We start from the raw sequence: 24,099 nt of genomic DNA, 5'->3' as shown, positions 1-24,099 counted from the left end.
AACTCAACTTTCTTTAGAACATAGAAATATCAACAACCCAAAATTTAAAAATGTTTAAAAATTATTTGACTTAGTTTTAAAAAAACAGTATAATTCAAGGCAAACATGTTTTGCACCATACCCCGTAATTTGTAATTAAGAGTTACAATGTAGTCTTAGTTTATAATGCCTGGGATACCCACGGTCTCTAAATTGTGACCACATATATATACATCATTGAGTTACCCGCAATTACATCTTTGGTATTCCATAGTTATACAGCCTAGAAATACTACGCTCTTCTTAGAGGATGCCTCTAAACATTATCACATCAAATATAGGGTGTTGTATGAACATTGTCACATCAAGTGAAAAAGTGTTGTACGAACATTGTCACATCAAGTGAAAAAAGTGTAGGACTGTGTAGCAGGTACAGTGATATATAAAGGCTATTATCACCCAGTTCAGTTGACCATAGAGGGCAAATAATACAGTAATGTAGGGTGCCGCCTTCAGACCCCCTGGGTAAACCTTTGTGACTACTAGGGAGTGGCTCCAGTATGGCCCCTTAGTGCCCCATAGATATGTGAGGGTACAGAGGAGGAGATGTTAATAGACTAGTTGACGTGTACATTCTCAGCTAAAGTGTTCACCCCAGAACTCCTCAGGCAAACAAACATAAACCCCTATTGGGGGGAGGATCAGTTTCATATCTTGTTCCACTCAATTGAATTGTTCAGACCGTGTAGATCACTTCTCATTCTGAAGGTCATTTCTTGTTCCAATTTCAGTAGTTTTGAGTCAGCTGTAGTGTTAGGACTCTTTTTGAGTGTCTGGAGAATTGTCCATGTAAAGTCCTCGTAACCATGTTTCATGGAGATAAAGTATTGGACCATTGGTGCATTTTCTGTTCTGTTCTTCAAGCAGCATTTACAGCAAATAGGGTACACCACATGGTAGGTGTTACAGTTTGTCATTGTTTTCTGTTTCCATGGTCTATCTGTGCCAATGACCACCTCAGTAGTCTTTGATGTCAGTTTGCATATGCTACAAGAGACACAAGGGTAGCGGCCAACAATTGGATCCAATCCCCATATAGAGGTAAGACTGGGCTGTTGAGTCCAGTTGGGTTATAATCTGCTGTTGCTTACTCTATTGCCGATCAAAGTGCTCTTCTTCAAAGCAAAAATAGCTTGTGGCATGTGGGTATCCGTGGTTTCAAAAACTCTCCAGTTTTTTTGTATGATCGATGTAATCCTCATACTGAGTGTCCGCCTAAATCAAAAGTATGATGAGGTCTTCATTAGCAAACTTGTAGTGTGAGCAACCTCAGAAAAATATACATATATAAAAAATATATATGTATACAGAAGTGAAAACCTGCCATCGGTGAGCCCGGACCCAGAATCTAATATTCCCCTGGCGTCTCATGATAAATATGTATTAATGGGCACGTACCTTTGGGTACATCTCATGCAGTGGCAGATTGTCACAGGAAACATATATAGTGGGGTATCACGAGCATGCTGCTCTTATTACAAACAATAGGGGACACCAAAATGACAGAGAAAAGAACTCTGGCTTACAGCGATGACTATGCGTCTGCGCTTATGAAAGAAATCTCGATTCTTAACCATTCTGATATTGAGAACCTTACACCCCAACCTGATGAATGGGACAAGCTCATACAACTCAAGAACAAATTAATATGCACAGAACTACACAGCAATAATGCTGGAGTATCTTAAAAACAAAACACTACCTGAAGGCCTCACTGTATTAAATGAACCTCGTCTGTTGCTAGATAATGAGAATTTCCGTGTTCAGTGGAGCTACATTGCGAATCGATGTGGGTGTGATTGGTTGATCTTGATAATAGACACGGCAGAAGAAATCTCTGAGAAAATCGAAATTGATCTGAAAAAGATAGAAGAAAATATGAAACAACTCCTATCACTTGACAACTTCAAAAAAAGAATCGAAGAAATAGAAAAGGAGATCAAAGATTTCAAAATCAATAACACACAAGAACGGATCCAGAGGATGAAAAAAGATCTTGCCCGGTTCACACATGAACGGGTGTTTCCGTACATCAACGCCTCATATCAAAATAAATCACTACAACAACAAGGACCCTCAAAGACCAACAGGTGGGTCCATTTTCGCAATACTTTGTATAGCACAAGTAACAACAGTAGCGACCCAGAAGAAGTAAATGAAGGGACATCAGCAGCAGCACAACAAACTCGGCTAGAGGTTGAGGACAATTCAATAAACGCAGAGGAAGTGGCAGACGCTGAGCTAATACCATGCCTTTTTTATACCAAGGCCAGAACCGGAGTACCTGGAACGACGGAACTAAACATCTAAGGAGCGGGAATCGCTTCTAGTTATCCTTTCAGACTATCAAATTACCAAAATCGAAGAACAAGGACTAAACAAAGGTCTAGGGTTTGTCATTTCCAAACAACAGGACCCGTTCGAATTTCGTATTGATTTCAACAAATTCCTCAGAAAAATCCACCTTAATGAGCTCTTGAAGTGAGAAGAGACTGTAACTACTGACCAAATTAAAAATGCCACAGGCCTGCGCAATACCTCCACTTTTTGCCCCCCGAGCTATAGCCACTCCCCAGAATACCTGGTTTTTGAAAGAAAAGTGCTGGGTGACATTGGAAAACTTAAAAAAACACAACAAAAACCTTTTTAAAATCTGAGTAGATCAGAACGGGATGCAATTCAATCCTTGCCTTCCAGTCCTCAAATAGTGATCAAAAAGGCAGACAAGGGCGGTGCCATTGTCATGCTCAACAAGGCAGATTACATCAAGGAATGTGAGAGGCAACTGGCTAATACTGGTCACTACATTCAACTTGTGGAAGGCCCGACTAAACATCTACAACAGCATATTGCTAATAAAGTTTCTAAAGCTGAAGGACGCGGCCGGATATCCAAACAGCAAACTGATTTCCTCATTAATACCAAACCTACCATCCCTACCTTTTACTGCCTCCCCAAAATTCACAAGACTGTGGTGGACCCACCAGGACGACCAAACGTGGCAGAGATCAATTCAGTCCTAGAACCGATATCCAAGCATGCCGACCATTATTTGAAGGGATACATGAAAAACATGCAGTTCTATCTTAAAGACTCCAGAGACGCAATTAACCATTTTCAGAATTTTCCGTTTGACCCGGCTACATCTTTACTACTCTGTCAGATGTGATTTCGCTTTACCCTAATATTCCACAACAGGCGACCCTAGGAACAATCGAAGAGATTCTCCTCACCAGAGAAGATACAGACCCAGCCTCCACTTCCTTTCTGATGTGGTGCATTGAATTAGCTTTGACAAAGAATTACTTTGAATTCAATGGGAAATTTTACCAGCAGATCGAAGGGACAGCCATGGGGGCAACTATGGCACCCAGCCTGGCGAATTTGTATGTGGAAACCTTTGAGAAATCACACGTCTACAGTGAAACCAATCCCTACATACAAAATATTACCAAATGGACATGTTATATGGTTTATAGTCATAAAGTCGAATTCAATAAAGTCAAAAAAATAATGTCGAAAAAAAAAATTCAAATGTCTTTTTTACTGCATTTTTTATTCGAAATGCGGGGTTCCCCCCTAACCCCTCTTCTTTTTTTGTTTTTGTTTTACCCCTTTTTTTACTCGCAGAACCCAAAAAACACATAAATAAAAAAAACATTCACATTTTTTTTTTCAACATTTTGTTTCCAACATTTTTGTAATTTGACTTTATTAATTTGACTTTATGATTGACCACCACGTTATATTGATGGCATTTTGGTTATCTGGACCGGTTCCCTTGAAACCGCAAAGCTTTTCTTTAACTGGCTCAACAGCCTCAATAGACATTTACAATTCACAATGACTAGTGATTAATACGCCACCAATTTTTTTGATCTCACGATTTTCCATCACCAAGGAGCTTTGAAGGTAAAACCATTCCACAAACCCACTGATAGGAATTCTCTGTTGGAGTATTCCACCCACCACGTCAAGCACCTCTGGGACAATCTCCTATTCAGTCAATATTTATGCCTCAAAAGAAACAGCTCCAGTAATGAAATTTACGAAACAGAGGCTGCAGTTTTGACCAAAACACTATGCCAACGAGGTTACCAAATAAATTGGTAAAAAAAGTTGCCAAACGGGCATTTAATAATAACAGGGAAGCACTCCTCGAAGAAAAACCTGTCAAAGAACAGAATGACAGGATGGTGTGTGTCAACACCTTTACCAACCTCAGTATGAGGATTAAATCGATCATACAAAAAAACTGGAGAGTTTTTGAAACCACGGATACCCCCATGCCACAACCTATTTTTGCTTTCAAGGAGAGCATTTTGATCGGCAATAGATTAAGCAAGAGCAGATTAAAACCCAACTGGACTCAACAGCCCAGCCTTACCTCTATATGAGGATTGGATACAATTGTTGGCCACTACCTTTGTGGCTCCTGTGGCATATGGAAACTAACATCAAAGACTACTGAGGAGGACATTGGCACAGATAGACCATGGAAACAGAAAACGAAGACAAATTGTAACACCGACCATGAGGTGCACCTTATTCTCCGTAAATACGGGCTACCGTATATAGGAAAAACTATCAGAAAAGTTAAAACAAGAATTATGGAGCATAGAAGCTGCTTGATGGACAGTACAGAAAATGCACCAATGGTCCAACACTTTATCTCCATGAAACATGGTTACGAGGACTTTACATGGACTATTCTCCAGACACTCAAAACAAGTCCTAACACTATGGCTGACACAAAACTAATGAAATTGGAAGAAGAAATGATCTTCAAAACGAGAAGTGATCTACACGGTCTGAACGATTCAATCAAGTGGAACAAGATAAGAAAATGATCCGCCCCCCAATAAGGGTTTATGTTTGTTTGCCTGGGGAGTTCTGGGGTGAACACTTTAGCTGAGAATCTACACGTCAGCTAGTCTATTAGCATCTCCTCTGTACGCACACATATCTATGGGGCACTAAGGGGCAGTACTGGAGCCACTCCATGGTAGTCACCAAGGTTTACCCAGGGGGTCTGAAGGCAGCACCCTACATTATCGTATTATTTGCCATCTATGGTCAACTGAACTGGGTGATAATAGGCCTTTATACATCACTGTACCTGCTACACAGTCCTACACTTTTTTCACTTGATATGACAATGTTCGTACAATAATTTTACACTTGATGTGACAATGTTCATACAACACCCTATATTTGATGTGATAATGTTTAGAGGCATCCTCTAAGAAGAGTGTAGTATTTCTAGGCTGTATAACTATGGAATACCAAAGATGTAATTGCAGGTTACTCAATGATGTATATACATTCGGTCACAATTTAGAGACCACGGTTCGGTTATCCCAGGCATTATAACCTAACCAAGACAACATTGTAACTCTGAATTACCAATTATGGGGGATGGTGCAAATTATGTTTGCCTTGAAATATACTATTTTTTTTAAAAAAATAGGTCAAATAATTTTAAAAATTTCAGTTTGTTGAAATTTCTATGTTCTAAAGAATGTCAAGTTATTTTGAGACCTTCCTTCAAGCATCCAGACCAAGGTGCTCTGGCAATCAGCCGTCAGACACACCACCCTACACAGAGAGCCATTCTGTTTAAAGACCTCTCTGGTCCAGTTGCCTCATTCCAACATTGCACCCAGTTTAGTGCCATATTGGTTGGGCTAGAGCTGGCCGACCAACAGAAAAGTAAGACTTGACCCTCTGCATGGTAACCATATTTACCCTCATGCTTCCTCTGTGTAATTTATACTTGCAGTCACAAACCACCCGCGATCGAGACACACACACGAGAGGGCTGTAGCTGTGGCAAGCCAGGACCTTTTTCCGATCATCAATAAGGACGGCCCGTAGGTAAGCGTACTTTGTGATTAGCTAACCCCGTAAACACAGGTTTAGGAAAGAGTGCACCACGATGCCGATTCCCCCGTGGCCACATTACAAGTACACTTAGGAATATATGTCTTTTCTTGACAGCAGGGTTTCTCGGCACAGTGCATACCAATATCAGATGCCACACAGGTGACTGGTCTACAAGCTCTGAGATCATGCATGAGACATACCCAAAGGTAGGTGCCCATTGATACATATTTATCACGAGATGCAAGGGGAATATTAGATTCTGGGTCCAGGCTCACCGATGGCCGGTTTCCACTTCTGTATACATATATATTTTTTATATATGTATATTTTTCTGAGAATGTTCACACTACAAGAGTTCTAATGTAGACCTCATCATACTTTTGATCATAGGCGGACACAGTGCCTATTAGCACTTATGAGACGAGGCTATGAAAACAGACAGCCGGCCCTATAGATGACTCCTGACCACCTCTCGACATACTGCCTGGCATTTCTGCACTGCCACACAGCAAGACAAACAAGCTCCCACTACAGGTGGGTTCCTTCTACATATTTACTTATCTGTACACGTGCCCCCTCTACTCCTTGTGTGTTTGTTTGAAGAGCTGCACACTCGGTGAGCGTATGGCTTACCATACCTTTGTTTGTTTTTACAGCCACAAAATAGGAACACTAATGGTCCTACAATTCTACTGAAGGATTGCACACCACCACAAGAACCCCCAAAAGGTAATTCATTTATCTTCTATTAAAGGTTCTTAGTTCATTTAATGAACCCACAGAGACTGAATTTAGCAACACTAGCTTACAAAATCTCTCTCTTTTAAATTGGACAGGTTGTGGTTATTTGTGTATGTCGACCTTCACTCAAGCTGGATGCAGAATAGGAATTTGATGCACCTTATTTCGTCCTGATGAAAGTTGTGTATATATGACTGTTCGAAACTGAAACACGTCGAGACTAGATGTGTCTGTACAATGACAGAGCCATAATATTGACATTAATTGTAAAGTTACTAACTATTGCAATCAATGATTTATCATTTCCTGCCTTTTTTCTATGCTCCAATTGAAGGTTAGCCATTGAATGGCTATATGTCACAATAATTCTTTTTTGATGACAGGTGTTTTTAATTCATGTGCAATGATTTAATACTTGTTTTATGAATGTCATAAATAATTAAAAATAATATTGTTTTGTTACAAAATGTCACACCTTTGACCTGTCCTTTTAAGTTCTTTTTCTCTATTTTCTAAAGTAACTGCCATTAGATACCCAGCTACTTGTACAATGTTGTATTTACTTCCATGAATGGCCACTTCATACCACTACAGCAATGCCTAGCAAGTTCCTTTTCCATGCCTACACATAAGCAAAAACCATTGGCATTGCCAATGCTTGTTTCTAATGGCAATAAATATTTGTCAGATGTGCTAAACTCGGTGGCTTAGCGGAGGCCCCTGCGGCCTCTGCGGTGTGGGGGGTCTCGCTGCCATATGACCCGGCGTTGTGGCCAACTCAGACTATGATGGGAGAAGAACTTAAAAAAGAGACTATTTCTTTTTTAAGTCCTAGGCGCCCCTCCCTCCCTCCACTCTATGATATGGATGCTTCCAGGCTTGAGGCCTCCATGTCATGGGGTGGGGGGAGTCCTATGACTTCAAACAGAAATAGTTTATTTTTGAAGTCCTTCTGCCTTCACAAAGCAATTGTTTCCATTATGTTAATGGAAATTTCGCTATGAAGGCAGAGTGAGTTCAAAGATAAATGATTTCTTTTTGAAGTCAAAGGACTCCACCGCACACCGTGACATGGAGCCCTCCAGCTCCATTAAGGGAACAAGCTTTCCTGCTGCAGGGAGCTGGAGGTCTTTTTCCCTTTCCTGGATCAATGGATTGAAAGGTATGAAAATGTATTTTGTGTAAATGTGTGCATGCGCATGTAAGTGTGTATATGCATTTAATGTAATGTGTGCGAATGAGTGAGTGCTTGATGTATGGTTGGCTGCCTGGGTGTGCCTGTGTCAGTGTATAGTGAAAGGATGCACATGTAAATGTATGGGTGACTGGGAGTGAGTGTGTGAGTTTATGATGAATGCTCTTATTACTTATCGGTAATCTTCATTACTCATAGACCTACTCTTTCTCGGCACAATACGTGTGCAAGAGGCACGTTGCCTCACACACAAGTACTGAGATGAGGTAGAGGGACATGAAGGTAATTCTGGGCAGAGGAGCTGATTTTGGCAGTTGGGGTGGCAGTCTAGGCCAGCCCAGCGTGTAGTGTGACCTGTGATTTGTTGCTGAGGAGGCCCCCAAATGTCGCAGGGGGCCCCCCAAAACTTGTGCTATGCCACTGGCTAAATATTTTGGTAATCACATGTGAAATATGTTTGGAATTACAGGGAATATAGAATAATGGGCCATTTTTCATCATCTACACATGAGGTATATACAACTGCTAAAAAGTATTCATCTCATCTTTTCAAATGACAAGCAGTATTATTTGTCAGATTGATTTAAACATGTTGCCCATCATTTCTCAAATTGTTTTCAAGAGATGTCGGATGTCAGGGGAAGCTGGATTCAATTTTGAAGAAGAAGGGAACAAATACAATTAAAAGTGCAACAAGACTTCAATATTTGATCTATCAGTTATGGGCACTGTTTGGTACAGTTTGTGTGAACCCTCGTTAGCTGTAATTAGTCTGGAAACATTTTTGTTTCATTGGTTTGTCTCTTACCAAAAAAAAAGAACAACAAAAAAAAACTATCAACATGTTTCACAAGAAGTCAAACCTTGTGATAAGCCTTGTGTTTTTTTTGTTAATTATTGCTTAAACACAAACCTAGTCCAAGAGCAGCAGACCTCTCTTCAACAGGAGGGGGCTGACACTGGGCTTTACTTTTTATGCAGTAGCACAGTACTGTTGGCAAAGGGAGATAGGGGTTTGTATTCGTCTATCAGGTATTGCTGAAAGAACCACGTTTTTAATGTTTTGCGGAACTGGAGGATAGTACAGGAATAGTGAGCCCCTGCCGGGTTTGAGTTCAAGTCCAGTCAAGTCAAGCTTTATTTCGGTAACAAGCAACCATAAAAGCAACAAAGCAAGAATAAACATCATTCCATATAATAAAATACATATTCATTCAAATATAAAATCCTATTGATAAGATGTATCATATAAAAATAATTCATGAAATTACAACAATCCAGATAAAGCTTATATCCAAATGATTGCTGTCTGGTCAGGGTAGTGGATAGACCTATTTTGGTTAGGACTTCACCTTCCAACTTAGTTTCGTAAGCATTCTTAATGACCAGTTCACTAGTGGCATCCATGCTAGAAGACCTTACAGAGTACTTCCTCAAACACAGGTCACACTGCTTATTTTTGATATAAGCAAGCCGGGGGAGTGATCTACCTCTATACTGCATCATTAGAACATTTTGGGCCTCCCTGTCTTTCCTTAGCAACTCAGACGTCCAGATCCTGGCCCAATATTAGGTCAGTCTAGCAATGCCTAGTCACTCAATATGATGCATGTTAGTCTCCAGCTATACCAGCAGTTTGGTGTACTGCATGGTAGGCCTTTAATGTTCTCAGATACATATTTTCAGTTATTGAGAAGATCAAACATTCAGTATTCCCCCATAATGTAGCATTGTGTTAAGCTGTGTGCCTAGCCTAGGACTTATAGGCTTCAAGAGATACTATAACCGCCCAATTACCATACTCATTAGTAAAAACCTTGTTAAGGCCCACTATACCTGGCCAGCGTGACTCCTGCCTTCACTACTTGTATGTCACACCTATAGTTTGTCTTGTCCCTCAGGCCCAAGTAGTCATGCTGGTCAACCTGCACTATCTCCCCTTCCCGAGTTCAAGATTCAGGATAGTGTGTCTTTCCAGCCTGAAATTGTTAAAAAACAAATATTTTGTCTTTGACACATTCATTGTCTGAGCATTAAGATCACACAAACAGAGAGCTGCTTTTTAAGACCTACTGGTGTAAGAGAAAGAAGGATGGCATTGTCAGCAAACATGAGAATTGGTATTGTATCATTGGCCAGCACCGGTGAGTTCCAAATGGATGTGGCAGGAGAAGGATTTCTTCCAAGTCTTATCTTTATGAGCTGGTTTAGACAACAACCTTTTGATAATTGTTCTATGTGAGGTGCAAGAGCCTCCAGTGGTGTGGCGTTTTGTCATCAAGAATGTTAGAGACTGCTTTGTTGGTAATACGTTTAGCTTTTAATATAATCTTGGCTGGGAGGGGAAGTCAGTGAGGCTCATGCAATGATTGAGACATACAGGCAAATTTGTGGGCATAATTAATGAGGCCAGCTCTAGTGTTGAGGGAGCCTTGAGGGGGACGCAGTCCGTGGCTGGAAGCTGAGTAAGGAAGGCATTTCCCCTGATGTTTGAGATCACAATGGCTTGTATCACCATACTCAAGTCATGCCAGGGAGGAAGGTCTTGCTTTTGCGAAGTATAGAGATCTGTATCCATGCATTTCATGTTTTTTTGGCTATGTCTTTTTTTTAAAGGAAAGGCTCCTGTCAACAATAAAGGCTGAGTATGACAGTTGAGGGTGAATCCTTCCAGGCACGGGTCATCCAGTCATTTTTTCACTAGTTGTTGTTTGGTGGGGAGACCGGGATAGGTGGGGCGTTCTTCTGCCCTAACTAACCAGAAAGATTCCATTGGAACTTGTAGGGATTACCCTTTATCAAGCACAGTCCAAACAACAGACAGACATTTACTAGCAGCAGGACACTTCAAACGTTCTACTGAAGTGGTTGAGGTGACAGCCTGACTCCCTTTCTAAAATGCATTATCGTAACCCCAGAGGACTTTGGTCAGAATTTATCCCAATAAAGTCCCAGCAACATCCTTTTCTTCCTCAGTCCAAAGATGATTCGCCTGAAACGGGGGAGTCTTACCCCCATTTTGGCTAATGTTAATAAACCCCAGGTAATGATATATCAGAAGGGATGTAAAAGCATTCCAGACTTTAGTATGAATAAGTCACCACTACTAATAGTCAGTTGTTATTATTACTTCTTAGCTAGGTTTGTCTCAAGATATTCCTGGTCTACCCACAATGAGTGTGTGGCGGGTTCAATCAAGAAAGCAATAGGGGCAGTCTGAGCATTTACAAGAAATTCTGGGGAAATTAGGTAGTACCAACAATCAATGTTGATGAAGCCAAATCATGTAGAATTGCCTAATACTCTCAGGTGTGTGGGCTTTTTCTACTCATTATAGAAAATTGAATACACATTTTCTGAACAACTATTAGGGTTATCTAATGCAACACTTGCAGGATTTTTATATTACAAAACTCATTTCATTGACTCACACATATTAACACGCTTCAGTATAACTGTGGGTGTCAATTTGGACTAACATCAATTTGGTCTAATGCAGGGTTGTCCAACTCCTGGCCTTGAGAGCTGAAATACTGGCAGTTTTCAGGATATCCGTCATTAATATTCATGAGAAAAAATGTGCATACATTTAGCATCATTGTATGCAAATGCATCTTATTCTGAAAATGCAATATGTTTCCGACCCTCGAGACCTGGAGCTGGACACCTGGTCTAACACAAATGCTGCATTGGACACATTAAAGCTTAGGGATGCCTTTATCATTGATAACCTCCATAGGTATTGGTGGATGAACTTTGTTAAATCAACTTTACAAAGGTCACATCAGTCTTGTCTATGATTATTTTTTCTGGATTGGACAGGTTTTCTAAGAAAATGGCATTACAAGTCTTTGTGAAGGGGAAGTAAATGGATCTCCTTATGCAGAACAAACCAAGGCAGTGTTTAAGGCACATTTGCCATTCTTGCCCCTGGTTTATAGCTCACACTATTATCTGTCTTGTATCTCAAATTGTTATGCTAGAAAGCTAATAACACGCTTGGCTTTTATCAAGGATGACTTATATCTATTTGAACTACATGAACATCTATAAATGATTGCTTTTGTAAATGTGACATTCAATGAAAATTAATATAAATGTACCTGTGCCAAACCTTGTAAGAGTCGCATTTTCCCTTTCATTAGGTGTCTTAACTTTAGACATTGTTCAGTTGCTTAAATGTTTCATGTTATGCCGCTGATAATCTCTGTGTTTGTTGCTCTTTGGAAAAAATGTGTTAGTAATAATGAGAATCAGGACACGTTTCTGAACAGCATCTTATTCTGAACTGTAGACTCAAATGTGCAATTATGACTTTATGTTAATGGAAACATGACATTTTGTATGTATTGATGTTTTTAAACAGTCAGTGGGCCTCATTATGCGGTATGAGGTAAGGGATTACCAGCACCGGTAAGGGTGCGGTGCCGGTAATCCCTTACCTCCATATTCCGAGGCCCCTTAGCGGGTCCCTTCCTTAACGCCTGGTCTGACCAGGTGTTAACGACGGGACCTGCTAAGGGACTTCAGAGCTGATAATTGTACCGCAAATTGCGGTACCATTATTAGCTACTTCACCATTCCCTTTGAGCCCTGTGGGGGCTCAAATGGAAATGGGGAATGGTTCTCAGAATGGGGATTTATGGGTCCTCCAAGGTTGGAATGACCCGGTAAGTACCTATTCTGAGAACCCGGACCCGGTATGCGGTAAGGGGGTAGCCCTGGTGCTAATAGCACCATGGCTACCTCCTACTGCGTACTGAGGCCCAATGTGTTATGATGTGTTTTACAAAATAAACAGTATTTTATGATTATTGTGATAATATGAACAAAGATCAGACAATATATAAAGTATTCTCCTTTCCAGCGCACCCAAAGCATTCTGCCTTATAAAGAAATGCATGAATGCGCTATTCATTTGCTCTTTTAAGCATCCAATTTGGGGAATCTATTGATCAATCTTGTGTAGCATGCCGTTGAATTGATATGTTAAACAGTACTTGTAATTATGGGAGAAGATCTGGTTTATTTCTTTCTCAGATCGACTAGAACCAAGAAACCAGAGCTCTCCTGTCAGCAGGTTTCCTTCCTTTGAATGTGCTTTGCTTTTGCAGGAGCCAGAAAGTTGGATCTCCATCTTAGCTATGGCATAAGCTTGTGAACATCTTTCCTGTTCGCTCTCAGATTCAGAACTTATTATTTTCCAAGCACTTGGAAGTCACTTATTCCCTGGCTTGATGTGTTCTCTTTTTCATATTTCCTACCCTTTTCACTTAAGCTGGCCTTTTGACCCAGCATCAAGAAACTCATCCATAGGTATAAAGACAATCTACATTGTAGAAATCACACTCAGAAATCAATCAGTGCCCTCTGTACAGGGTATCACAATCATTATCTGTGCCAGCCCACTTCCAAACAATGAATGTCTACCCACCACATAACACATTACTCTGTAACAAGTGGAATTTCTCCAGATTGACAAAAATACATTTATCCCTCATTCCAAAAATGGATCTATATTCTGTTAATGAAATTCACTACTATCATCTGCTACACAAAATATCCCAAATTCATATATGACCCCACCAGGCATTCACATTAAAAATAATGCAGATCAAAAAACGTGCACTTGATGAAATACCACAAGAAATATACGCAGAGTTAGCCCACTTGGGTTTTAATCTGTACGAGATGCCATCTACCAATTTAAAAGAATCATCAAGAGATAATTACACAAAGTCACCCCGAAAAAACTATAGATACAAATCATGAACAGAAGACCTTTACAGATCAGCGAGAAGAGGAAGAAGCCCACAATCAACCACCAAAAAAAACCAACAGATCAACATCAGATGGACTTCTTTCAACTGTACGCCCAAGGTACACCATAAGGAGCGACGAGTAAACAGACGGTAGAGAGGACTACAGAAACAAATACGATCATGTACGGAAGCAATCCTACTCAATAACTTACCGTAGCCGTAACCAAGATGAGAGAGTATCTCCGCTTAATCAAAGGATCTCAGAAAAATTACGGACCAGACCCCGATCGGCCCCGAAAAAACAACCAAGAAAGACAAATGGAACTGGTTCCGGAGTGTCCTAACACCGGGGTGCAAAAGATAGCAACCATCCGGGGGTGTTAAACCGACACCACTCATCCCGCAACCATCTCAGCCAACAGTGTACAAAGAAACCATAAGTATAGCGTCATGGAACACCAGAGGTCATGTTCATTTTACCAGGCCGGACACTCACGACCTGGGCTCCCATGACATCATATGCCTACAGGAAACATGGCTGCGGGAAAAACCAGCTCTAGGCGGCTACTGTATTGAAATTTCTCCGGCCTTCAAAGGACCCTTGGGTCGCCCATCCTCAGGCTTACTGATAGCGACCAGAATAGTATCCGATATATCCATCACAGAAGACATAACCCGCAGCTACGAAATTCTGGCCGTTTTGACCACATGGAACTCTCCAACTCAATCGCCCAAGTCTACAACACCAGACTCGGTAGCTATTATAAACGTTTACTGGAATCCGCAAAAGATTTCTGCAGTGAACCTTTGCGACAAAGTGGTCAACACAATCGATGAGATTGCAATTAAATACAAATCTCCTAATATTTTGATCTGTGGGGACCTTAACGCGAATTGTACTACACATAACACGCTCGAAATAAAAGAACCCTATTACTCCTCTGCAACAACTAGGGGTCTTGCGTGGAGCTCCATCATGAAATCAGAAACCTTTTGAATTCTGCCACTGCCACACATTCAGATACCTTAATACTGACCTGGGAGTGTGATAGGTCTTCAGCTACTCTCGATTAAATCGTTGCTTCCGAACCACTGTTTTTTAACATAGTGTCTTTTGAAGTAATCAGAACGAAGTACAGTGACCACAACCTACTGAACCTTATATGCAGAAGTAAATAGAGCATATCGCAATTCTATGACTCAGCCATTGAGACAAACTCTCAACAAACTCGGCTACGTATGATCGCCTCTGATGTTCACAAACTCACAAACCAATTCACCATCTTAATGTCTGACCCCACATCGCGAAAGGGAATGGCAAGATCGAGCTACATTCCCCTTCTTCTTCCCTTCAAAAAACCTAGGAAGAACTGCAACAACCCTAGCAATCGCCATACTCATGAGCACAACTCAGCTCTGGTCACCAAAAGCAGATTTCTAAGAAAACTAAAAAGAGAGGCAACAACACTGAATCAACCTATACTCTAGGAAAAACTTATGGTTGAAACAAGAAATTACAAACAATGGCTGAGAAACTCGAGATGTGTCCTATATCAGTCGGACACCGAAGAGATGCTGAAGGTTCTGTCTAACAAAAAATCCTGTGACGTCTGGTCGCTAATTAACAAATCGAACAAGCTTCCAAACTCGCAGATGATCAATCCAGTGTCGGAAGAAAAATGGACCACTCATTTTCTGAAGCTGTTTGAATCAGTAAAAGGCAATGTAAACGAAATAAGGGGACCAAAGGATATAGTCTGGGTGGACCAGACAGAGATCGTTGAGATCAAATCTACTATCCTGCGACTGAAGTCGTCAAGAGCACCGGGGCCAGATGGACTCGCTAATTGCGACATTAAACAACATCCGGACGACTGGTCTAACCATATCAGCTCAATTTTCAAAGTCTGCCGAGAAAGAAAAACAATCCCTGACTCCTGGATGAAAGCAGTGATCGTTCCGATTTTCAGAAAAGGAGCCAGAGACGATCCCCTGAATTACAGGCCGATAGCCCTTCTTGATGTCATCGGAAAGGTTTTTGCCACAATTCTTCTGAATCATTTCCGCAAATGGGCTTTCACTTCACCGTGCTCAGATCCCTTCCAAACAGGATTCCAAAAAAACGCCAGCACTAGTGCCAACATACTGTGCCTGAATCTACTCAAAGATAGAGTCCTGACTGGAGCCACTCGGGTGTTTCTAGCATTTGTCGATCTGTCCCAAGCTTTCGACAGAGTGGACAGACCGAAACTGTGGTCCAAACTTAGGACCTGGCATTGTCCAGAGAGCATCTTGTAACCTATAATCAACCTACATTCAAACACCGGTATAAAAGTCTGCCTAAATAACCAAGTTCTAATTTTGAATTCCATACCGACTTTTCATGGAGTGAAGCAGGGCTGTCCTCTGGCCCCAGCTTTGTTCATATCTTTTCTCAGAGACTTTAAAGAGACCCAAACCAAAATCAGATAATTTCCACCCAAAATAGGCAACACAAGGGTCCTGAGACTTTTATATGCTGACGATTTGATATTACTTGATCTCACTCAGGTCGTTCTGCAATGACAACTGGATAACCTCACAGCTTACACCACTGAAAACAATTTGGAAATCAATAAGTTAAAGACTAAGATAATGATTCTGCAAAAACCAGGAATCAAAAAGAAAGAGACCTTTCAATGTCACCTCAATGAGACGAAAATGGAAGTGGTTGATACTTTCAAATACCTTGGAGTGAAACTTGATTGTACCAAGAAAGCCCGGAACATGCAAGATGCACTGTGGTCTAAGGCCAAGAATTTGGCTGCACACTGAGAGCAGTCGATCGGAAATACGGCAAATTTTCTCTCCAACCGGCGATCAGCTTCTATAAGGCCAAGATCATTCATTCGCTGACATACGGAATGGACGCTACACCTTCAATTCCTCCGGTCCTCTGGCTCAAACTTGAAGGTTTCATCTGGAGATCTGTGCAGGGCCTACCCAATTCCACTGCTGTAGCTCCGATAAGACGGGAACTCGGCCTTGTCTATCTAAAAGCAGTGGTGGACATCAGTACTTTACGGTATACAGGAAAGTCATCGATCCTGAGAGTCTGGAAATTTACAGCATGATTGCAGAAGAGATCGATAAAGGCAACAATCACTCTATCAATGAGTGGGGCATGGACCAAAATCTAAAACTGCAGGAAATTGCGTGCAGCAAAGAAGACCTAAAGAATAATCCTGTTAGGATTAAAACTAAATTGGAAAGTTTGGACTGGATTTCTACTACGGAAAAAGCCACACTTAACAAACTACTAGTCCATCTCCCTATGACTATCAACAAAATGAAAGAAACTATGGCTTACTGTAAAAGATATCCAAATAAATCACTGATGAGAATCTTTCTGAAAGCTCGTCTCAACGTCCTGCCGATGCAGGAAATCCTAGCGATAAGAACAGGATCCACGGAAAAAACATGCAGACTCTGCAAAAATCCTGAAGAGAGAGAATCTATTAGACACCTGCTGATGCTCTGTCCTGCTATGCACCAAGCCAGGTGAGCCTTTTTTAGTCCTCTGACGGTAAATTCATTTGCTGGCAACGAAGACATTTGGTGGAATCGCCTTATCGCAGGGGACAAGACACGATGGCACACAATGTCTCCCAAACTTCTGAACTCTGCAATAGAAAAAATAAAACTGAATATTGCCGTCTGATCCCGGTCCACCACATACTGGTCGAAATGCTGACTGTTGTCCCCTGTGTGATGTCTTCGCAAATCTTTCTTCTCTGTGACTGAAATTGTTTGTGATTTTGTAAAAATCTTATTTGATTATATACAAGTAAATAAAAAAATAAATAAAACAAAATAAGGCAGATCATATCAATGTCAGGCCCACCGTCTAGGGAATGCCTAAACTTGTGTCTCTGTAAGTAACTTCCGAACTGTTGTGCAAATTCCAGAGCTCCACAGATTTGATTTAGAAAATTGCTACCACTGCATATGTCATTTTTTTTTATTTTGTTTGAATCTTCTTATAATACCAAATACTGGTTTTAAAGAGTGGAATAGCATTTGAACATGACTTGCGAACCCTGATAATATTTGTCTCCTCAAATGCCATGACATTGTTGTGTTATTATGAGTGCCAGCATTTTGACCTTGTGATCCAAAAACTGAGATTCCTTTATTGGCCAAAATGGCATTCATTTGCTGCAAAGTAATCAACACCAAACATTTTGCCTACTAGATGGGAGCAGTAGGCAATTTAACCACTGTAGATATTTATGTGCTATACAGTTCCATCCTACACAATTCAAATTCACTTCCAGCTCAGACTTACTTTATACCAAACTTTCTGCCCTCTTTTCTAAAACTGACCACCTGTAGCTTTTCTTCAATCTACTGGGGAAAATGTGAGACGATGCGTCTGATACAAAGAGGTTTTTCTGACATGTTTGTGCCACTGTAAGACACCTGCGAATCAGGCCCTTCATATTCTATCTTGACTGCACAGCAATGCAATGATCAAAGTCACTAATATTTTATATATTTTTGTATCAATTCCTTTATGTAACATCCACTATCCTTTATCATACTCTTTCACAAACCCAAGCAAAGTTTCAGTTTTGGACTGCATTATGAAGAAAAAAAAAGTCTATAAATAAAGAAATGTATTACAACAGTATGTTAAGCATTTCCAGTCACATTCTTTTGAAAAAGTTCATTAACAAAATGTCCCTGCTATTATTCATAACAATGAACTGAAGAGTGGGGCTTTATATTAACCTTGCACTCAGTCTGATCAATTAATGTCTTGTTCTATATAGATGTATTTACACCATATGTTTGATTCATACAAGTTAAAACGTATGTGTTCTTTCCACAACATTGTTTTATTTTGCAATAATAAAGATGTGAGTTAAAAACACAATACAATCATTTTAAAATACAAAACGTGTCAATCTCATTTTTCTTATCAAGTGCTTTGGTGTTAGTAAGTGCAAAATCCAATTCTTTCCTCACAACAATTTCTAAGAAACTTAAATCTAGATATCAGCTCACCACTATACTCAGTAACCTAAACAAAGTTGCACAAGCATTCTCATGCACTTCACCATTGGTCAACCTGGTTGTGTCCCCTGGTACTGTATTATCTTGGCCAGGGGACCTTTGTTTCATCCCAATGATAGTCAATAGCATTACTTCCACCAACAATCTGTGTTTCACCCATACATGCTGAGACAAGATCCATTCTCTTGCCCATCAATTTAGCCTGCGTTTGTCTTCATCAGGACAAAATATATGTGTCAATCTGGAGCATCAAATGGATACCCCTGTTCTAGCAATGTCCTTGTTACCCTGCAAACATAATAAAAAGTCAGTTAACAATATTACCGCCATCGAGGGCCACATGTTACTCTTTTGATTAAATAGTGTAACCTATATCCTAGTTCTTCACTCCACATTCCAGTTTCACAGTAGCTGGACATCTCTTCCGGTAAGCACCACTTTTTTTCATGTATTTTCAATTATTGCCTGGATTTACAGAGAATAGTATACATCAGAACTCAGAACCCATCCAGTTCTCAAACTGTTAAACAAAACCCCCATGTATAATGGGATCAAATTACTAAATGTCCAGATACTGTGATATTATAAAAACACAGACAAAATATGTAATAATTGGCCATCGCCACAACAGACTTTAGTACCCCCTAAAAACTCTTGAAATAAAAGGTACCATCTTCGAGATTCAAGCACTAAACCTTCAACATACATTGTTTTAATCCACTTTCAAATGTACCCCGAAGGTATTATTTTGGCTACATGTTCTCAGTTTAACCAGGCAGTGAGCGGACAGGGTTAGTCAGTATAATGTTGCTTAAGCAACCCAGCAAACAGTGCAATCCAATGGCTCTTTCTAACTACGAAATTGTCAACACAAAGTGCTGTGATCAGACAGCAATTGTTGTTTAAAAGAACTTCTAGAAGAGCTTCATCTACAGAAAGTAGGAGAACTTCACCAGAAAATTATATGTGTCATGTTAGAAAAGTGAACAACAGATACCAAAAGACATAGAGCAATGCTGGAAATCAACCAATTGTTTGGAACGTTTGAGAAAACAGCATGTGTTGATTCAGTGTTTTTGAAAACTGTTTTTTCGAAGTCCTTTTCAAATACTTTGCACCACAATAACATGCCAAGCTGCAGATGTATTTAAACTGTTCAATGCCACAAGTTCCAAATGTGTAGAAAAACCTATGAAAATCCTACCATGAGGGACAGTGAAAGCCATACTGTCCATTTAATAATCAAAATAAGTGGACCAGCTCTTAAACAGAAGAGCAATTGCATCACTGTGCATTGGGTTTTATAGCAACCTAAAGGCCAAAACATCTTCTTGCCTCCAAAATGCTCCCACACTAGCAACACAGGCAGGTGAATGCATTAAATGACAGCAATGTTCTACTCCTGATCTAATTGACTCTATTGTTTTACTCTCTCTTCATGTTGTAGTCTTTCTAGCTCTAATGTATATTCTGCTGCTGAAGGATTTCATGCTGGTATTTCTTTTTCTTCAGATAGGTTATGCTGTTATCTCCTTGTATACCCAAGGACAGACCATCTTGGCCTTGGCTATCTGGCCCAATAGGTTTCTTACAACTTAGTTTCTCTGTGCAGAATGTAAATAGTTAAAAACAAATGCACGGTGAATTGTCATTTCTTTTCAACATTCTAAATGTCATTTATTGCCAGCATTAGAACGTCAAAGCTAATAATTTTCAGACTCCCATTTCATCAGAGGGTTAATCCCCTCAACAGCTTTTTTCAACTCTTAACAAGTTGCTCAATTCTACCTAGTCGTTCCTTCCTTCAACTGTGACAATTCACTGGATCTCTTCACTTCTCCCAAGAGGGGAGCCCTTCCAAGTGAAGCTATGGCGGTGAGCCCACTATGCAACAATCCCCATAGGGGTGGCAGAATACCGGATCTCACAGGGAGAAACTCCCCTCATGGGGACAAGGACTCTTGTTCCATGATGGAACTCCCTCAGCCCCTTACATTTGAGAACATGCAAACCCAGAGGTCTCCCAAGAACTAACCTGAGAAGACTACTGTCTATTACTGTAATAATCCCTCCCTTATATAAAACATGACAATTCCAACACAAGGAGGAACACATAAGGTGATCATTAGTCATCTCTCAGACGTAGTGAGAAGAGGAAGATCGAAGGAGTGATGCAAACTAATTCTTTTCTAAGCAGCAGCAATACTGAGAAGAGGTGGCCCCAAGGAAGCATGAATGATGTCCCATCAACACAAAAGAGGGACTCTGGCACTCTGCTGGGGAGGACGCAGTTACAGACCATAAAAAGCAAGGACAGACTTACTGAAACAAGTGCCTGACCCGAAGTCTGTCAACCACGGGAAGTTCAAACCTGGGAACGAGGAAATGAGCAGAAGAATCTGGTCCTCTTCCGTAAGAACGTTGAGGAATGCTCAGAAGAACTCCTCATTGTGGAGAATAGAACCAACCTAGGCAGAAGCAGGAACCATGAAAATAGTAGTGTGACCTCAGAGAGGTGGACTGTGCAGTCCTTCACCTATGCCAACACCGAAATGCCCAGTAATCCATGGAGCCTACACAGTACAGCAGGGAGCAGAGAGAGAGAGATGCTCAGAGCCCTCTGCAAGAAGATGTGAGACCAACACCCTGGGAATGACCTGCGATGTGGCACCACCAGAAAAAAGGTAACAGAGTCACAGGACACGCGGTAGAATTACAGAGAAGGTATTAAGGGTGAAGAAAACCTCAGGAGCAATCTCCCTCTTCACAGTTTCAGTGTTAAAACCATCAATACTGAGGAAAACATTATGACTAATCTTCCTTGTCACAGTAATTACAGAGACGGTATTAATGTTTAAAAACACCTCTGGAGTAATCTCCCTCGTCACAGTAACAACGTTAAAACCATCACTACTGAAGAATGCTTTCGGGAGTAATCTCCCTTGTCACAGAAATTACATTGAAGGTTTCTAGATTGACAAACTTCTCAGGAGTAATGTCCCTTGTCATAGTAACAGTGACAAAGACATCACAAGGGAAGAGTTTATCAGAAGTAATCTCCCTCATCACAGCACCAGTGCCAAAATTACCAAGATTGAGGAGGGCATCAAGAGAAACCTTCTTGACCAGAATAATCGAAAGGCAGATCGCAAAAGTGAATAGTGCCTCGGGAGAAATTTACCTTGCCACAATAATCATAAGAGAGAGATTGAGAGCCAAGGAAGCCACAAGAGGTGTCTCTTTAACAATAGTGCTGTTAAGAATAGTGGAAGAAACCAAGGCTACTCTAGGAAGGATCTCCCTTGTTTCCATGCTCAAGGAGACATCCAGAGAAGCTGGGTATTGTACGTTGTATTGAAAAGGAAGAACTGTTGGACATTTGGTTCAAGCCAAGGAAAGTCCCTGGGAGTAACTTGATGGCCTCTTGAAGGCTATCACCCGAGACTATCCGAAAACAGCTTTTAAGACTGACCCAGTTTGACCAGAAGAAGGGAGTCAATATCCTGGTCTCACCTTTTGTTGAATCAGAAGCTATTTCAAAAGTTTGTCAGAAAACTGCCCTAACGCTGTACCAGGGAAACCAGAAGAAGGGAGTCACTCGCCTGGTGACTTTCTGTTGTTTAGAGTATCTTTTGTTAGTGTTAGGGTCATAGTAGGAGAGTTTTGGACAGAGGACAGACAATTTAGTTAATAACAACCCTGACAATGAGCACCAAAGTTAGAATTCAGTTAGTTAGGGCAAACCATTTAGTCTTATGGAGATAAAGGTACTTTTGCCATTTAGTTAAATAAAACTCTTAAGTTCAAATGCCAGCTCTTTGTCTGATTCCTTCTTCTGACTTACAACACAACTCATAAATGAATCCAAATTATATTTTGTCATATTTAAATGTAATTTTAGATATAGGTTAAAACTATATTATCTTCCCTTGATCAAACCCACAACTGTCTTCACTGGTACTTCTTCTGTACCTTCTTTTTATTTCTCATTTCTCAACTATATTTTAATCTGATTTGGTTCAAATCATTACTCCCTCTTTCCCAATGACTGCATCTATTGATCTGCTGATAGTATCATTGGCCAAATCTATCTTTTCTTCACTGTTTACGTTTTTTGCCACTATTTAAAACACTTTAATCTGATTGGTTTCCAGATAGCTTTAAAATGTCTACTGTTATTCCTTTTTGGAATAAATCCAATTTTGATTCTTCAGCTGCTTCAAAATTATGAACAATTAACAAACGGATGGACACAGAGCATTGAACGTTTTCAACCCTACCTGGTTCTCGGTCTAACATGACACATCTACAAAAGGGTCTTCATGGTTTATCATATAAAAAACATGTTTCTTTGTGTTGTACTAGAAGGCATGCAAAAGTTGGCAAACGATTGTGACCAACAGCACATTGTTAGTCAACCCCATTTCTTCACAAAACCACCAGTTAAGCAGTAAGAATACCAGCTTAGAAGAAGCAGGCATGTTAGAAAGTTCTTCATGTCAGATGCAACAAACAGTACCTCTTAAGGCCACCTTTTGAGACAAGCAACTCACTTCCTTTCCCACCGGATGAAACTGTGGTCATGTCCAGTGATCACTCTGTACACTACACTGTTTTTACCCCAGTGACAGTGTCACACATTTTGAAACTGATCCATTAAAATACTGGTGGAAAAAGATTCAGATCTTGCTTGGTCTTTCCAGAATAGCTTGGTTGATGGCGAGCTGCCTTCTAATGAGAGTTTGATATGAGCAAAATTTAGCACAGCTGAAGTATTGTGTCTGAAATAAATACTCAATGTATTGTTAATAATGTTCATTGCCTTGCTTTCATAAAAATCAATCTAAAGTCCTTTCCCAACCATTGCTGTAGAAGAAAACTGGTGGCAGTGAGTCCGACAACCCGGGTTCATGTGCACACTCACATACAGAGGAGGTTGATTGGTTTTAGTAATTGTAATGGCTAAGGGAAGGCAATCAATTATATTTGAAACTCAAGAGTAGTGAGTGGGGTCTAAAAAACGTAAGACAAATAATGATGGCATATTATTTTAACAGGATTGCAGGTTTGGGCCTGAAGTAACATGGCCTTAAGTTTATCACACACTAGATACTTTTTTAGGGAGAGCCAGATTGCTGCTTTTCAGAAAAAGAGAGTAGTAAATGCATTAAGATAGCAATTTTTCTGCGAGGGAGGATGACATTTCAGAGAACAGATTTGCAGCGAATGAGAGCCAGGACATTGTTTCAGAGAGCAGCTTCTTCTGTGAGGCAGAGCTATTGTACAGAAGTGTAATTCCAAATATGAAAGTACATGGAATGTCATGCCATATTAAGGGATCCACATATTTCTCAGTCAGTCAATTCTAATTCACTAACACAATGAAAAACTTCACTTTGAATCCCCTAGAACCGTTAT

General features: G+C 40.4%; 1 protein-coding gene across 2 annotated transcripts in view; it reads left to right on the top strand.

Moving 5' to 3' along the window:
• NTS (neurotensin) overlaps positions 1 to 24,099 on the top strand; it is a 202,443-nt gene that overhangs the window by 17,691 nt on the left and 160,653 nt on the right. The window contains exon 2 of one of the 2 annotated variants that reach the window (XM_069629319.1): positions 6,582 to 6,654. The exons of the other annotated variant lie outside the window; for it this stretch is intronic. Coding sequence (XP_069485420.1) covers positions 6,582 to 6,654 — 73 coding nt within the window. The remainder of the gene's footprint in view (positions 1 to 6,581; positions 6,655 to 24,099) is intronic. 2 annotated transcript variants of the gene reach the window in all.

The sequence above is a fragment of the Ambystoma mexicanum genome, chromosome 12 (assembly GCF_040938575.1).
Source record: "Ambystoma mexicanum isolate Mex_15411 chromosome 12, UKY_AmexF1_1, whole genome shotgun sequence".
Taxonomy (NCBI): domain Eukaryota; kingdom Metazoa; phylum Chordata; class Amphibia; order Caudata; family Ambystomatidae; genus Ambystoma; species Ambystoma mexicanum.
This window is presented reverse-complemented; position numbering and strand designations above follow the sequence as displayed.